Raw genomic sequence first — 17971 nt, forward strand, 5'->3', positions numbered from 1 at the left:
GTGTCCGAAGCCGGTGCCCTGAGACCGAGGTGGATCAGCTCCGGCTGCGAATTGGAGGGACTCAAAACCCATGACTTCGAAGGACTGCGACGCTGCTAAAGCCGACGACGCAACACAGCCACCTCTTGACCCGCAGCTGCAGGCAAGTCACGACTTCTTTTGCAACCTACTTGCTCCACTTGTAGAACGCATCGAGCGCTTGGAGTCGCGAACGCATGAGGATTCTGACGCCGCATCATGCACGAGTGCAGAGGAGAGTAATGTGTCGATGAGTTTTAAGCGCCGCTCGAGGAATCAACAAAACAAAGCCAGAAGAGATAATATCAAATGCGTGCCTAACAGTGAAGACGCTCGCGACCGACTTTCAAGTTTCGCGGCGAGCTCCTTACCGCATCTCGGGAAAGATCTAAACGCCTGGTTTCACCAAGTTGATTACTGGTTCAAAACTTTCAGCGTCCTGAGGAGGTCGCCATACCGTTCATCATTTCGAGGCTCCCAGCTAAAGACTTTACATGGATGCGTCACCACACAAAGGTGGCTGATATCACTACTTGGGCCGATTATGAAAGCAGCGTTCCGCCGACGTTATAACATGGACTGCGATGTAACGGCTAAGCAGAGAATGTTCGGAGCAACGCAACGCGCCGGAGAGTCCTGTACAGATTTTGCATACCGCAAGTTGGACCTCATGGAACAATGCAATTATCCTGTAATACAACAAGAGAAGTGTCAAGCCATCATGGCTACGTTATCACCTAAAGCAAAGAAACATTTCTTCGACAAGACTTTTAAGCAACTAGGCGATATGACAAGTTCCTTTCTGCGCTTTGACCAGATCAGAAATTCTGAGGAAAGTGTTCAGACTGTGATTGCGCAACAATGCGAGAGCCCGTCCGGAACGCAGCCCGTCAAACGCCGCGTTGACTCGAAGCGTTCGCCTCGAAAGATTCTGCGCAATCGTCAGCGCACGGATAGTATAGAGTCGAGCGGTTCCTCAGATGATCAAGCAGCACAAAGAAATGCGCCAGAAAAGATGAAACAAATGGGAAGCAGCCTCCGTGCGGCATTCGACGCATTCCGGGACGCGTGTTTTTGAAAGATACCAAGGGAAAACGCCCCGAGAATTTGTAAACTGTGCTTAACTGCTCCAGAAGTGGTCATTTTGTCACGCAGTGCCGTCTACCGCTAAGTGCAGAATTTTTGAAGTGGCAGGAAGAATTTGAATCTTCCAGTCCAATACAGCGGGGGAAACAGACAGCTGGTGACGCCAATACCCGCGAGCAGTCGCCAGTAATTGAGCAGGTGTCGTGTGCCTCAGAAGCGGGTACTTTTTCCGTTCCTGTCACCATCAACGGACAAACACTTAAAGGCATCCTGGACTCTGGAGCTGTCAAAAGTTTGATTACGGCACCACTAGTTGACAAACTCAAACTAAGCATAAGGCCTTCGTCCCTACGTTTGGTAGGAGCTAGCGGCCATCACCTGCAAAATTTGGGTCAAGTCAGAGCTGTGGTAACAGTGGATGACCAAACACTGCAGCATGACTTTGTCGTTGTTCCCCGGTTACCTCACGAAGGAGTCCTTCTAGGCGACGACTTCTTGCAGGCCTCAAGAGCCGTCATCGACTGGGGCTCCGAGAGCTTTGCTATGTCTGTCCCTCGAAGGCTACGCAAGGTCTACCTGGTTAGGGAGCAAGCACTGCCAGCTTTATCTCGGAAGTTCGTTCCCGTGACCTGCCATCGTACAACTGAAGACAAGGATCATGTAATGGTCATCACAGGGACAAAGCTCTTGTACGACCGCTATTCAGTAATTGTGGAGCCCATGGTTGCAGACGCATCAGAAAATTCAGTCAAGGTCTTGATGACGAATTGTTCATCTCAAGCCGTCGTGCTTCCACATCAGATGACAATTGGTCTCATAGAAGAAGCAAGCGGAATTGAGGATATTGAGCTCTCTGCAGACGACTGCCAAGAGATCCTCCAAGTTTCATGCCTGCCTTCTCCTAAAGACCTTGATTCATCATCAGCTCGTACAGTCGTCGACCCGCAGCATCGGTCAGTCTCAATCGGCGACGTTAGCTTTAACATCGGAACAACGTTATCTTCCAGTGAGCTGCAGGTCGTCAAGGATTTGTTGGCGCAACATTCTGCTTGCTTTGCGCAATCAAGTACGGATGTAGGCTCCTGCACAGTTGAACGACATTGCATTCCAACTGGAAACGCAAAGCCAATATCACAATGTCCTCGTAGATTGTCACCAGCACAGCGTGATCTCGTCAAGAGTATGATCAAGGACCTCATTGATGCCAATGTAGTGCGACCTTCTCGGAGTCCTTGGGCGTCACCACTGGTCCTTGTAGCAAAGAAAGATGGGACGACGTGCATGTGCGTCGATTATCGACGTCTCAACGCAGTCACTGAGGACATCGTTTACCCCTTTCCAAGGATTGAAGATGCGCTGCAGGCACTCACCGGAAGCAAGTACTTCTCTGTTATGGACTTGGTGTCTGGATTTTATCAGATCGCCATGCATCCAGATGACATACAGAAGACTGCATTCGTTACGCCGTGGGGTCTTTACGAATTCCTTCGGATGCCATTTGGCCTTAAAGGTGCCCCATTTACTTGTCAGCGAGCCGTGGATACAATCATTGACGGTATTAAATACGACAATGCCCATGTCTATATGGATGACTGTGTAGTCTTCAGTCGGACATTTGAAGAACACGTTTCGCACCTTGAAAACATCTTTACAAGGTTCGAAAAAGCAGCCTTAAAGTTCAAGCCACAGAAGTGTTTCTTCTTTTGTACTGCCATCTTATCTTGGGCACGTGGTTACAAAAGATGGTGTATCTCCTGACCCATCGAAACTGGCAGCTGTTCAGATGTTCCGGCCTCCTCGAAACGTCCAGGAACTACAGTCATTCATCGGGCTTACATCGTACTTCAGGAAGTTCATCCCGAATTACAGCGTTATCGCCGTACCTCTTCGATCACTCCTAAAGAAGAATTCTACCTATTCTTGGGAAGAGGATCAGCGAGTTGCCTTTGAGAGATTAAAGCGCACTTTGTGTCAGCCACCTGTCCTCAAGCTGTTCTCTGAGAAGCCAGAATTTGGTGTCCAAGTACACACAGACGCCTCTCGGCTCGGCTTGGGAGGTCTGCTGCTGCAAGAGGATGAAGAGCACCGCTACCGTCCTGTACTATACTTGAGTAGATCGCTCAAAGGCGCAGAGCTGAATTATTCTTTGACGGAACTGGAAGCTCTCGCAGTTAAATGGGCATTAGAAGAGCTGCGACCATACCTGATAGGCCGAAAGTTTCAAGTTGTCAGCGACCACCATGCGCTTTGCTGGATATTACGCTACAAGGAAGGAAACCAACGTCTTCTTCGTTGGTCGCTGATTTTGCAGGAGTTTGATTTTGACGTCATCTATAAGTCAGGAATCCTGCACAGCGCACCGGATTGTCTTTCCAGGAACCCTCCTAATGTTGCTGACACAGGCCAAATTCTTGCAGTGTCATATCCCTCACTGCGATCCTGTGACAACATGGGTGACGAACAGCGTCAGGACGCATTTTGCGCTAAAGTCTTGGATCTACTTAGGGGTGCGCTGGCCACAAAGAAACAACAAAAACGTGCCCAAAAGAAGTTCGTTACGCACAATGACGTGTTGTATAAAAGAGACCAAGGCCCGGTCTGCAATCGATTTCTCCTCTGCCTTCCTTCCCAGCGGCAAGCTGAGGCACTTCGGGAAATGCATGAAGGCCGATACGGTGGCCACATGGGCATCAGGCGAACATTCGATGCCTTAAGGTGCAAGTATTACTGGCCGAAACTCTATGCGGATGTCAGACGGTACGTGCGTCACTGTGACCTTTGTCAGAGGATGAAGATGTCGACATCGGTGCCTTACGGTCTACTTCAGCCAATAGAAGTCCACAGCCCCTTCCACACAGTTGGGATGGACATAATAGGACCCTTCAAGACTTCAAGAGGTTACAAGTACATCATCGTAGCCATTGATTACCTCACAAAGTTCGTTGAGGCAAAACCACTCAGAAACGTAGAAGCTGCAACCATCCAGAAGTTTGTTGAGCGACGGATCATCTTGAAGCACGGATGCCCAGCCACGATTATCACAGACCGCGGCACTCAAATGATGGCGCGCTCTACTGAAGCCTACTTCAAGCATCGGGGCATCAGACATGCTGCCACCACCGCATATCACACCGCAGCAAACGGCTTGTGCGAAAGGGCCAATAAGACAATCAAGCAGATGATTGCCTTAACTACCGCCGGGGGAGAAAAGTGGGCCGATGTTCTCCCATACGTTGTATTCTGTTACAACACGGGGTACCAAGACACGGTTTGCCAAACTCCATTCTTCTTGGTGTACGGTAGAGATCCGGTGCTGCCGTTAGATGTTGTATACAGTCGCCGAGAGCTTGAAGAGCTCAAAGAAGAATCTAGCTATTTCGCGGTAGTGCGCGAATGACTGCAAAAAGCCAGGGAGCTCGCGGCCGCGCACCTCCGACTGGCTCAAGAAAAACAGAAGGAGTACTTCGACAAGCACCACAAGGACGTTGTGTTTGAAAGAGGGCAACTGGTCCTCCTCAAGGCTCCACCATCCGGTGTGAAATCCACAACATCATACACTGGTCCTCACAAGATACTGAATAGACTGTCTCCCGTGAATTACGAGATCGAACTCGCCGACAACATGGGAAGTGACATAGTGCACGTAGAAAAACTGAGACACTATCTGAGCCCCATTGCTCACATGGAGCAACCTCATGCTTCGGACTAGTGCGTACATGTGGGCCGTGAAGTGTAAATAATCGTTGGTGTTTGTGTGTACTTTTGCGTGCGTGAAAGTGGAAAGACTTTGATTGACTTTTGTAAATATTTATAAATCGGACTGTTTAGGTTAGTTTAGTTCTGTTTCACCAATCTTCTGTTTGTGTTACGTGATGTATTACGTCGGGACGACTACTTTCAAAACCCGGGCATGTCACGAGCGATAGCAGACGACGCTCGGTTTGTGTCTCGCGCTTTCGCGCGAAGAAAACGAAGAAGATCGATGCCGAGCTCGCACGCGCTCGGGCAGCTTCGCAGAATAAAGAAAAGGGCCTGGTAGTCCCTTCCTGGTCTCCAATGTGTTCAGTCGTCTTTCTTACGCCGCCTCGGAACCCATAGATTCCGACGGCCACAACGGCACGTCACAGCAGGGATTAGTGGTGAATGGGAAAAAATTATTCGTCTGCTAGTCTGTGGTTGAGGTTTTCGTGTGGAAAACAAACTTTCTCGCATATGCGCAGTAACTATTTTGAAAGCCGTCAGTTAGCGAGCCATGTTTCTCCGACTGCAGCGAAAAGTGCGATGGCTGCGTGAGCTCTATAGCGTTCCCAGCAGCACGCAGCGAAACAAATGTCAGGCGACCCGACGCCTAATGAAGTTTGGAAACACATGATTTTCAGTACGTCGTCTTCTGAAAGATGTATTTGCGAGCGTAATAATTACACTCGCGTAACGGTAACACATCTGCTTTGGGAATGATCATTGTATCCTCGAAAATCATTGATGTTGTGACAGCCATTTGCTTGTTGCAGTGCATGGCGGCTGATTTAGCAGAGAGGTAGCATGAATAAAGCTTCGACTGCGCGAAATAGTTAGACAACACGTGCACAATTTACGCTATATGAACTAACAACCTCTAGCAAAACTAAATTTAGCAAATAATCCTTTTGCTCATGTAGATCATGTGACATCTTATTTTCTAGGCACCCTGCACTGAGCAGAGCGCGCAACGTAGCTCATTTACCGTCTCAGTATCACCGGCATCGGCCGCCATAGACACCTAGGAAATGAGATGTTCGCAGAAAACACAAACGCGCTCAAGCGTGTCCCTCCGATGGACCTTTTCAACGAGAACTCACTGGGTGCAGCCACAATCCCCTCTGAGTTAGGCATATGTGTGAGCCGTCTATCCCCCCCCCCCCCCCCCCCCCCCCCCCCCATATGACAAATGCGGTGCCGGGACCGATTGTGCAGCTTCCACTTGCTAGGCCAGGGGTCTCAATCAGCTAGCGTGCTGCAGTTATGAAATTTAGTCCCACAAGTGCCGAGACACTGAAGATGGTAAAAGCATATGATGGGGTGGAGGGGGGGCACAGCGAATTTGAACTAAATGTCACCTAACGTTGTCATTGAAAGAATGCCTTTCTAATATCCTATATATGGGTCATTTATGAAGGGGATTTGACCTCAGGTTTTAAAAAACACATCGGTACTGATTTCCACAATGACTAAAATCTGGACGACGATTCTGAAATATAGAATTTTCGTTCCACGGTGAAGTTTCAATTCATAGTGACCGCATGGGGTGCCTCAAGAAAAAAAGAATGCTTGAGACCACTCCCGTCTCTGTAGCTGGCGTTACTTTAGCAAAGTAACAAAAATGTATTCCGTGCGAAGCCGCGGGCGCCCTTTTTGAAACCCTTGTGCTAAGTTGCGTGCTCTGGGGCTTCTGTCGCATCTCAAAAATGTCTGTCGGCAAAACGTGAAAAAAAAAAGGCTGTGCGTGAGCTTTCGCGATGGTCATCACATATGCTGGCACTATGAGTGCTCGCATCGGTGAGTGCGTGCGAATTTCCTACAGCAACCGTTTTGTGTGATCGCTTCGTTTACCACACCACTGTGCTGCGGAATCAAAAGATCTGCAGTGCCATGTGCGCAAACTGATTAGGTACTGACAGGTGCGCCGTCACATTTGCGAAAGCCCGGCAAGTGCGCAGGGGGTGTGCGAAATATCTATCCCAATAAAAGTCGCAAGGTCCCTTATGCATTTGTCGAAGAGGATTCGAATATTTACAGCCGAACCAAAGCTGGTGACAGTGGAGAAATCTCTAAAGGTCGGGGCTGTTCGACGCGACCCAACACTGCCAGTGTTCAAGGCCACTGACGAACTTTCTCGCACAAACGAGTGGTCTTCTCTTTTTTAGAGAGGGAGAGAAAGAGTCGGTTCAGAAACCGAACCATTATTTCCAGCAACCCTTGCGGCAGCGTGGCTCAGCGCCTAACCTCTCTACTGTAAATAGTTATACGAAGGACTCTGGTCATACGTTTCTAGGAGAGAGAGAAGCACCTCTTTTCTGTACAGTTGCACGGGAGTACAAAGGCCCTTGGGCCACGCTTTTTTTTTGGGGGGGGGGTGTTGTCACGCACATTTGAAACGTTTCAAAGGAGATTGTGGAAGCAGCGGCGCCCCTGAAAGGAATGGATTAGTTGCAGCAGGTAGAGCACTGCACGGGCCGTGATTCTCAGCCCGGGCCCGGCCCGAGCCCGGAACTCGTTGAAGCTTACCCGCCCGTACCCGGCCCGCTGACTCAAAGCGAGACCCGGGCCCGGCCCGAACCCGAGAAAAAAATCTCACCTACCCAGCCCGGCTCGTTGCTCAGTTGGTAGAGCATCGGACACGTTATTCGAAGGTCGCATGTTCAGTCCCTGCCCGCGGCAAGTTATCTTTTCGTCCACTTTTCTTTCTTCACATTTACCTTACATTTACTATTAATAACATCCCCTATACTTTCCTTGGCATTATTGTCTGTTAGTGTTCATTAATATTGTGTATAACAAAGAAAAACGAGCCCTTAAAATTAACACTTATTTCCTTTTTTTGTTATAGCATTATTTCCAGATATCACACCACTGCTATTGTATACAGGCTTGCTGAGTTGTTTGTTTGCTGAATTTCTTGTTTACTTTTACTTCTATTTTGTTTGCTCACTCCCCTCCGTAATGCCTGTGACCTTGAGGGTATAGTAAATGAATATGAAATACGTTTTTGTGGGACAGTTTACAGTTCATTTCTCCCCATGCTATTGTACGAAAAGTGAAATTATCAAGAGATTCCAGGTGAAAGCCCGCCATGCTCTGTTGCATCAGATATCTTGCCACGCTACAGTTTCTTGAACTGTTCGCGCTAGCCGCAGGGGCTCTCAAAATCTGCCTCGCGAATTGTGAAGGCGTTGTAGTCTTAGTTCTCTGCCTTCCCCCACTGGACCAAATTTCGGAAGTCTTTGCGGACTTCTGCAGAATGAACATAGCTCTCCCGCTGATTGCTTCATTTCTCTTGATCCCGAACATCGTGCCACTCTTCAACATAAACTGTGAAACACCTCTTTGAACGCTTCTCCTTGCAGCTTTCAGCAGTGTATGCCATGCATGGTTTTGTACTATGTTCTTTTTTTTTTTCATATTATAATGATGTATGCCTTGCTAGCGATGTTGCACCGATTGAAGATGGCTATTGGACTACGCGGGCAGGACTGGCAGGAGGTGGACGAAGAGATTTTGATCTGTTTTCGGGGTTCGTTCCAGTTTGGTATTAAATGCCCCAATAAGCTTCTCGACGCTTACTCATTCAATGCATATGGTTCTAGGTAAGGGGATATCACCCGGTACGGAATTCGTAACTGTCTTTTTTCAAGCCAGATATGTTGTAAAGTGAATATACTTTGCCCCACACCTTGTTTAATGGACCTATGCTATTCCAGCACATTCCAACGTCATGATGCGGCAGTATCGTGCAGCTCTCGTGCAGCATATAGAGGAACACGATGAAAACTCAGACGTTAACAATGTGGGCACACAAAGCGGGCTGTGCATGTTCATGTCGCGTCACATGACCACTGGGAGCCGTGACGGAGCCACGGAAAAAGAAAGTATCTATAGTGATTCTATGTAACGAGACTCGGCGCAGACCTTTCGATCGTTTTAGTGGACTGCGGAACTTTCAAGAACATTTCCCTGCTTTGGAGCTCTGTAATAGCTCTTCCAATGATAAGTTATAGATATAAATTTATTATATAATAATAATAATAATAATATCTGGGGTTTAACGTCCAAAAACCACAATATGATTATGAGAGACGCCGTAGTGGAGGGCCCCAGAAATTTCGACCACCTGAGGTTCTTTAACGTGCACCTAAATCTAAGTACACGGGCCTCGAGCATTTTCACCTCCATAGAAAGTGCAGCTGCCGTGGCAGGGAATCGATCCCGCAACCTTCGGGTCAGCAGTCGAGCACCGTAGCCACTAGACCCCAGTGGCGGGGCAAAGAAAAATTTATTATATAAAGTTGTTATGTTATATTCATTACTGCCGATTACAAACCAACACTCCGGACATAAAATAATAGCGAATGCAATTAATAAAGCAAAGAAGAGTAAGGTGTTAACTATATAAGTGCCTAGTCTATCAAGTAGCCCCATATGCAAGAAGCAAAAGAAGTTCAGTACTTGTCTTTCATAGAACTTCTCCAAACAGCTGGTCCCACACTTAAAAAAAGCGCTTTCTTCGAGATAAAATATGTGGAACATACATATATGTATGCACAAGGTACGTGGAAGGATCTCAAGAACTGAGCAAAGTCCAAGCCCGGCCCGACCCGAGCCCGCCACCTCGAATCCGAGCCTGGCCCTAAGCCCGGAGCTTCAGGCCCGAGCCCGTGCAGTGCTCTAGCAGCAGGGACAGGCTCTTCGCCTGCGACGGCGCAGAGCGAATTTTCTCCCTTTTTTCCAAACGTGACTTGGTGGCGTCTTCTGGTGGCTCAGAATGAAACTACATTGGAGTGGGACCGCCACCTTAAAAGCGGTATAATTTACTTTATGCTGTTTTTTTGTTACGGTTCATAGTAAAAGGTAGAATTTAAGACAAGCTTTAATGCATTCATTTCTATTCTCATTAACTTTAAATAACAATCTACCTGCATGGATTGTGGCATTCAGTGCAGTTACAGAGATTCGTTAGAACATAAAAGTGAAAGTCAGCCTGAACCCTTTTGTAATACAGTCAAAGCCCACAGTAACGAAATTGCGCAACCACAAAACTCTCGAGACAAGGAAATAATTTCCTCTCCCCAGCGAACGCCCATAGGATTCACTGCATCTCATATTTCTCTACAAGGAAATGTTTCTAAAGTGCAATTCCGCATCAACGAAAACTTAGGGGACATTTCTCCACAAATTTACTGCTTGCGTAAGGTCAGCATACTCCAAAATGCATTTGAATGTCTTTGCTTTATTCTTAAACTGCGTTACCTACCGCCACATTGTGCTTTGCATACGCCACCATCTTCGTTTACAAAATCAGCACAGTTCCGGAAGCAGTCTCACGCACCTGACGTTGTCTTTGCCACCATGTCACTTGTTTAGATTTATGTATATATGTGTGCGTGTATGTGTGTCTGCATGCATGCTGTGGGGTTGCACACACAACCCATTGTCTTCAACGCGGCGGCACCTCGGCTTCGCCCTTCGTTTGTATGCGCAGTGGCAAGAGAGGTTGCGTGGGAGAGGGCACTGTGCCGCTCCTGCAGCCCTTCACGCCCTGCTCCCTGGCCGAAGTCGAGATGCCCCGTTTTCCCTCCATGCCCTTTTCTGGAGAGACTCCTCTCCAGACCCCAAGGAACGCGCGCCGCTTTCTTGGGGACCTCGGGGTCTTTTCGACTCGGGGAGTGGTGACGACCACAGCTCGATCGAGTTGGGAGCCACCCAGCCGCCATCACCCCCTGCGCAAGGCCCGATCTTTTGTGAGGTGACTTACTACCTCAGGGCCGGACTGCGAAGCCACGAAAGGTGAGTACGAGCCTTATCGCTCTCAATCTCGTGTGCTTCCCATTTTGTTGTTGTCTTAACGTTGTCGTGCGGAACTTCTCCGCCACTTCTTTCCTACCTGTATATATTGTTGCGTTGGTGGCGCTTTGGCACAATAAACTGTGTCAGGCAAAGAACTCGTCTCTGTTACCACTGGCCTGAAACCCGATGTGGTTGCGACTCAACGCGAACCACAGGTTAGGGGTCCAGCTCTGACTGTTTGGGCTGCTGCGTAGCACTAGTAGCGAGTAGCTACACTCCTCTAGTGTGCGGTGTGATCCAAAAACGGGACAGTTTCGCACGCGCGGATCTGTTTGTTACAAAGTAACCCCTATAGTGCACAAGCGGTTTTGCTCACTCACATGAAGTTTCTTTTGCCGTTCGAATAGGGGGCCCAGGACCCGTTTTAGCATTGTTCTGCAGTAGCCGCTCAGCGATGTGGCCAATCAGCAATAGAGGAGTGATTGCCATGGCTACGTCAGCTCGCCTGAATTGCGCGTCAGCGCGTCAAAACAATGCGGGCATTCCTTAGAACTTATATGATAACAATGTCGTATACTAAATAACTAAATTTTGGCATTCAATTTTCATTTTGCTGACTGCTTCCCATTTGTACTGTGTTATTGTGTGATAATGAAATTCTCGTGATAGAAGCAATCAGATGCAATGATGGAGATGATGATTATGATAATGAAGCCATTCTTACAGTTCCACATGGGCCATCATCATCTGATGAGCTGAGCCGTTTGGCCTCGATATGGCTTCTCAGTAACATCTGATGATCTAAGCAGTTTGGCCTCGATATGGCTTCTCAGTTACATAAATATTATTGCCTTTAGGTGCAACATTATTACATTGCCCAACTAATTGTCATGAAGCTGCTTTTGACAACAAACCTAGGGTGTGGCTTGCATTCCAACTTTATTTTTACTCTTCCTGTGCTATTGATGCAGCTTATATGTACGAAAATAAGGTACTTTTTGATGTTGGTCAAGCAAGTTCTTTTTTACAATACCTATGGTTTATCGCATTATTTGTAGCGGACCCCGTGCATCAATCTAGCAGGCAAGTGGAATCCAAGAAGGAGCCAGTGCAGCTGTGGTCAGAATTTCTCAGTGTCCATCTGCATCCTCGCACAATTCACCTGATTACACGCTATCTGCACAACAAGTAAGATTTGATGAACGTCTCTACGGTGAAATGACCTTTATAGCAAAGTATTCTTTATGTCCCAGCTATATAGCGAGCATCACTGTGCGCAACTTTTACATTCAAGTGATCTATATGATGGAAGTATTTTTAAGGTCTCGAAAGTTCAAATCGTCACAGCCGCATCTGAAATAGCCCTGAAGGCCTGAAAGTATGCTTATTATTAGGCATCTCAGTGCTCATAGTGTGGGACAAGACTGCCACAATGTGTGTGCATAATTAAGGAATGTTACACTTACTATGTCCTGTGAGTGGTGTTACTTTCCATTCTTTTTATAACTTGCCACGGTGGTCTAGTGATTACAGTGCTTAACTGCTGACCCGAAAGTCGCGGGATCGAATCCTGGCTGTGGCGGCTGCATTTCTATGGAGGCGAAATGCGCACATTAAAAAAACACCAGCTGGTCAAAATTTCCGGAGCCCTCCAGCTATGGCATCCCTCATAATCATAACGTGGTTTTGTTACATAAAACCCCCAAGATCATTATATATTATTCTTCGTTTGCCTCATTGCAAGATGTTGTGTATACTTGATCACGTAACATCTGTGCATTGCAGCAAAGCTTACTTTATGGAGCCAGCACTGCTGCAAGCAAATGGACACCTGTGAATGCTAATTTGAGGCTGTGAGATAACACGGCAGTGGTTCAATTAATGCTGTTTTGGTCCTTTAATAACCATTTCAAATGTGAAAAATTGGACAGGGAAAGGTTTCAGTGTTCAAAATTTTAGGCGTCTTGATACATTGGCCTTATGGTGTACTAGCGGTGCTGTGAAGGCATCCAAGTTATCAGGCATGTCTGAATAATAGGTCGCTGACCTCATAATGCCGTTGTCAAACGCACAAAGGCCTAGGCATGGATGATTGGAGCTGATTCCAGGTCATGCAGGAAATGTTCTATTCTTCAGTATTTTTAGAGCTTTGAACAGACTGGAGAGGCCCATGTCCTTGTCATTTGCAGTCTTGAAATGCCAAACTCATCCTGTGAGCCCTGCTGCAACCGCTCTAATCACGTGTGGTGTGGCCAGGAAACTTTATTGAGAAGGGAGACAAATTATGGGTAAAAAGCATCTTGGTAAATCTTCTCCTTGTTTCTTTGGCACAGTCCAGATGATCCCTTTGACCTGTTTGGGATAGGAAACCAATGTGCAGATGATCCTGAGTGGCAGAACAGTTTCATGGATGATGTACGCTGGTTTGCAGAAGATTGTGATTCTCTTCAGGTAAAGCTCACTGCATCATGTTTTTAATGTAGAAAAGATATTGCTGAATTCTGAGATCAGTTATACCGTATTTATTCGAATCTAGGCCGATAGCTTTTTTTCAAATATTCTTGTACCAAACTCTAGTCTCGACCTACCTTTGAAGATTTAAAAAAATGCTCTAGTTTCCAAGTCAGCTTGAGAAAAATGGCGCACTGCTTGTTGAAAATAGAAGAAAACAACTTCCATGTCGGGGGCATAGGTATCATCATCTTGGGGATTAGCGTGTTCCATTAGAGGGGAAGAAGACAGGACAGCCATGGCGTCGGTCTCATTTCTTTACATATGTTGCCGAAACCTGGGACTACGACTTCAGCCGGAACAGAGCGCAATAGGGGCACCCACGGACAGGCGTGACTGCAGGCGTCATTTGGAGGCTCGCGAGATGGGAGTCCTCATGTCCACTTCGGCTCCGTATTGACTCGCCCTTTACGACGATGGCCTGAGGTTTGCGAGGCTTGGATGTGCATGTAGATAGGAACATCCCGACAGCCCAGCCCTCCGACTAGTCAATGATATCTCTGCCCATCACAAGATTTTATCATCAGTGACAACTTCTAGACTCGCCAGGCCAGGGCAATGAATTTCTGTCCTGACACCCGTCCTGTAGGACCACCCTTCGAAGCAGTAAGAGCATGAAGCATAGGCGTAAACTCCCCTAACAAAGGCAGCTTCAAGACTCTCAAGACCATATAGGTGATTAATATGCTGAATCCTGATCATGCAAGCTTGACCCTTGAAACCACCAGCTGTGTACCTGCCTGTCTGAAGAAACTTTACTATGACGGTCCATACAAGATTCGCGATGCCAGGATGCTGAGTTCCTATGGTAGCATCTGCCCAGGAGGCTTTAAGAGCGAGAAGAAAAGCGAGAGCTGGAAATCAGTAGCAGATGCCAATGCTCTACTAACTGCAGCAACATTAGTGATCACCTGAACCTCTAACTACTAAACTTGATGCAAGCCACTTGACGAAGTTTCGGGAATGTGTTGGAAATAGGAGAAAACAACTGCTGCATCGGAGGCATAGGTATCATCATCAAGATTAGGGTGTTCCATTACAGGGGAAGGACTTTACATTGCTAGCGCTACCTAAAAAAGAAGACACAATCATAGGCACTACTAGCCGAGCCTGTAGCCAACTGAAAAAACGAGCGTCGAGTTGGTGCTGCCATTATCACATGTGTCGACCATAGTCTGGGTGCAGTATGGTGTCTTCGTTTCCTTATCAGTAGTGTAATGGCACCAAGCAGGCAGTGCCATTATAGTGCCGCTTTTAAAAAAAGAAGTGTTAATTTTAAGCGCTCATTTTTCTTTGTTATACACAATATTAATGAGCACTAACAGACAACATTGTCTGTTAGTGCTCATTAATATTTTTTAAAAAAAGTTATTTTAGCCACAGAATCACCGTCGAATATTCAAGCTGGGCAGGGCTACGGCATAGACAAGGAGAATGTCCATCTTGGAAAGGGCAAGGGGAGCAGCTTTTCGCATGTGCCGCAACGAGGATGGTGTGCACCAGAGCACAGAATGGCCGTCATCACAATGTGGAGATTGCATTGGCTGAGTTTGTTCACAAGCAAAGAGCAGCTACCCTTCTAGTGACGACGGAAGTGCTCCGAGTGAAAGTGAAGGAGCTGTCAAGGAGCGAGGCTTATCGCTGACAGATTTTAAAGCAAACAGGGGCTGGCCTCAGAAATTCATAAAGCACTTCTGCTTCAGCCTTCAACGGTGCGCTTCTATTGCTCAGATTTTGCCAAACGATTCTGAAGAAAAGCTGATCGCTTTCCAGCGCTATATGTTGCAAATGAGGGAGGCGAAAGGCTACCCACTAGAACAAATGGGTAATGGCAACCAAATGCCCATATATTTTTATATGCCAGTGGCATACACCATCAATGAAAATGGCGCCAAGGAAGTCAAGGTGCACTCTGCGGGCCACGAGAAGCAGCGAGCGATCGTGATGCGGTGCTGCACATCTGATGGAGCTCCCTCCTTATATTGCATTTAAGAAGAAGATGCTGCCTGCCAAAGAAGATTTTCCAAAGAACATCATTGTGCGGGTAAACGAAAACGGATGGGTGACGGGCGATATGGTGGAAGAATGGGTAAGATTGCGTGGCAACGGTGTCCGGGAGCCCTTTTGTGCAAGAATGCACTCCTTGTCGTGAATTCGTACCGTGGGCACTCGACTGACGGCGTGAAGGCTGCACTTGCCAAAGCGAAAACGGACCTTGCTGTGATGCCGGGCGGCATGACAGGCCAGGTGCAGCCACTTGCAGTAATTGTACGCCGGCTGGCAGACCAAGGAAGATCATCAGCTGACAGCAATAGGCCACGTCAAACAAGCATCACTGTCACAGGTGGCGACCTGGGTAGTTGCAGCGTGGGTCTACTTCCTAGAAACTCTGGTCATGTGCGCATTTAAAAAGTGCAGCATATCTAATGTGCTCGATGGTTTAGAAGACAGTGCACTGTTTGATGAAGACAGCAACAAGGAAGGCTGTGACAATGCTAGCAACGATGAAGAATGAGCTTGATGTGCTCCTGTTTAATAAATGTGTTTTGTTACTTTGTTAGCGCTGTCCTTGCCACTTTTGTTTGGCCTGCATTCAAGGCAAGTCTTTCTTTTCTGGCTTCTAACTTTGGGTGTCGGCTTAAAATCGTAGCCAGCATAGATTTAAGCAAATACAGTAAATGCTTAAATATTGTTATGTTATACACTTGAACCCTGGTGTAATGAAGTCGCATCCGACACAGAAATGTCTTCTTAATATTTGATTTTCTTTGTAATGATGTACTACTTGTTTTGTGCTGATATCATCTGTAAATCATTATATCCACATTTGTTACACCATTGGTCAGATGTATCAAAAGAGGGCTCCACAAGTGAAGGAATACTGTGCCGCTGCCCAAATCTGTATATAGATATAGCAATAAGCAACCAAACACAAATACAAAGCTAATTTTACACTATACTTATTTTTTGTATCTGGCAGTAAATATCCTATACATATAGCCTCAAAACAAGATGCTGTTAATATTTAGTGCATTGCCACGTACTTGTTTCCTTCCAATTTTTTTTAGTCTGCTTTTACGTCTGCTTTTACAAATGCCTGTTAGTGGAGCCACAATAATATATACTGAATATGATTCTTGATATTCTTGTCTTTTCTTCTTACAGGCTTTCAACATTCTACTTGATGGCCACAATGGTTTTACTGGCTTGACTAGCAGCCTTCTTGAGATCCTTCGCGATGATTACCCAAACAAGTCCTTTGTCTGCTGGCCTCTGTATCAGCCTCTCCACAATAGCATCAATGAAGGACGTGTGAGTGCACAGTAGAAATCTGCCATTCTAATGCACAAGTAGAAAACTCAGGTTTTATTAATGTAGTTTTACGAAAGCCAAGGAGGTCTTACCTAGTGCACTGGAAAAACTACAAATTGTTTAACAGTCTGTTTCGTATAGCATTGAGGTGTGCTTGCGATGCACGGTGGAGATGAAGAATGCATTGTCAGTGGCTCTTAAAGAGCACAGCACACATGGGTTACACCATTGGCAGCTTATGTGATTTTAAGTCACAGGCTTTTCAGTAGGTTTGTGCGAATAGTAAATTTTAAGTTTTAAGCAAATTTTGTCGAATAATTTTGAATCGAATTCGAATAGTATATATGACATATTATAAAGAAAAATGAGCATATTTGTCATGACCCAACTAACCTCTGCAATATTTTTCTTTAAACTGAAACACGGCATGTGGAAATGTCATTCTTTTTGGTTCAAAGGAAGTGGAAGCAACTTTGATTAGTAGCAGGATTTGACATTCGGTAGAATGCAAGTGATAACCTGTAAGATATGTTACGTTTTAAAATTTACTGTACTTAGAGCATATAAGCCGGTACAACAAGCTTTTAAACTTTAAAAAATGATGAATCGATGTGAGGGTAATATGTTCATGTAACCTTGAAGTGGGGCTTCGCGGCAGTGCGAATTTTTTTTTGGAAAAGTGTATTCACGGTATAGCACACCTCTACTGCAGTGAAACCACCTGTACAGGGGGGGTTACATGCAGATTAATATACACCTATTCGCTCGTTTCGAATACTTCGAAATTTCCAATCATTTAAATTCGAAGCAAAGCAAATTCGAATACTATAATATTCGTTCAAATATTTGAAGTGCTCGAATATTTGCACAAGCCTACTTTTCAGGCGAAAGACATTGCAAGGAAGTGGGTAGCCAGGGTAGTAAAAAGTGCAAAATAGGGCTGCTGATCACACTTTTGTATCCCTGTATATAAATATATGGGTACAGTGATTATACAAGTGCAGTGATTATATAGGGCACCAAACTGCTTTCACAAGCTTCTTGCTCCTTGTGAGCAAGATGTTATTCATGGAGCATGCCTATTTAGCTTGAGTATTTATGGGATAAATACTGTTGCGATGTCCTCCCTAATCTAGAACACACACATTTTTACTGGCCGTTATTGCTGTGTGCAAAAGAAGTTTTATGTTTACCTAGCTACTGCGCACAAATGCAGGTTGCCCTTGACATGGCGCACCGTCACTTCAACACGGTCATGTGCTACCACAGCCTCAACCGACTGTCTTCGGCCTTCTGTCCACTGAGTGTATCTAGCAGCCACTTTCAGCCCCTTCTTCGGGACTTCAAGTATCTCAAGTTGGGAGTGAGTTCTTGCCATCATTCTGAATACTAAGACTAGTTCACGTGTAAAACGTAGATGTTTATATGATGGTTCATTTGATATGTTTCCAATCTTTATGTGGGTTCATAGTGTGTAAACAAAGGATGAGACAGAAGATAAATG

The 17971-nt window shown here is 46.2% G+C and overlaps 1 protein-coding gene across 1 annotated transcript in view; it reads left to right on the forward strand.

The window, feature by feature from the left end:
* Positions 1 to 17971, forward strand: part of LOC119387038 (protein misato) — a 52883-nt gene that overhangs the window by 25249 nt on the left and 9663 nt on the right. The window contains exons 2-5 of the mRNA XM_037654339.2: positions 11703 to 11832; positions 12978 to 13095; positions 16321 to 16467; positions 17684 to 17830. Of these exons, the coding sequence (XP_037510267.1) occupies positions 13051 to 13095; positions 16321 to 16467; positions 17684 to 17830 (339 nt within the window). The 5' untranslated portion in view covers positions 11703 to 11832; positions 12978 to 13050. The remainder of the gene's footprint in view (positions 1 to 11702; positions 11833 to 12977; positions 13096 to 16320; positions 16468 to 17683; positions 17831 to 17971) is intronic.

This window comes from Rhipicephalus sanguineus, chromosome 3 (assembly GCF_013339695.2).
Source record: "Rhipicephalus sanguineus isolate Rsan-2018 chromosome 3, BIME_Rsan_1.4, whole genome shotgun sequence".
In the NCBI taxonomy this organism is placed as follows: Eukaryota; Metazoa; Arthropoda; class Arachnida; order Ixodida; family Ixodidae; genus Rhipicephalus; species Rhipicephalus sanguineus.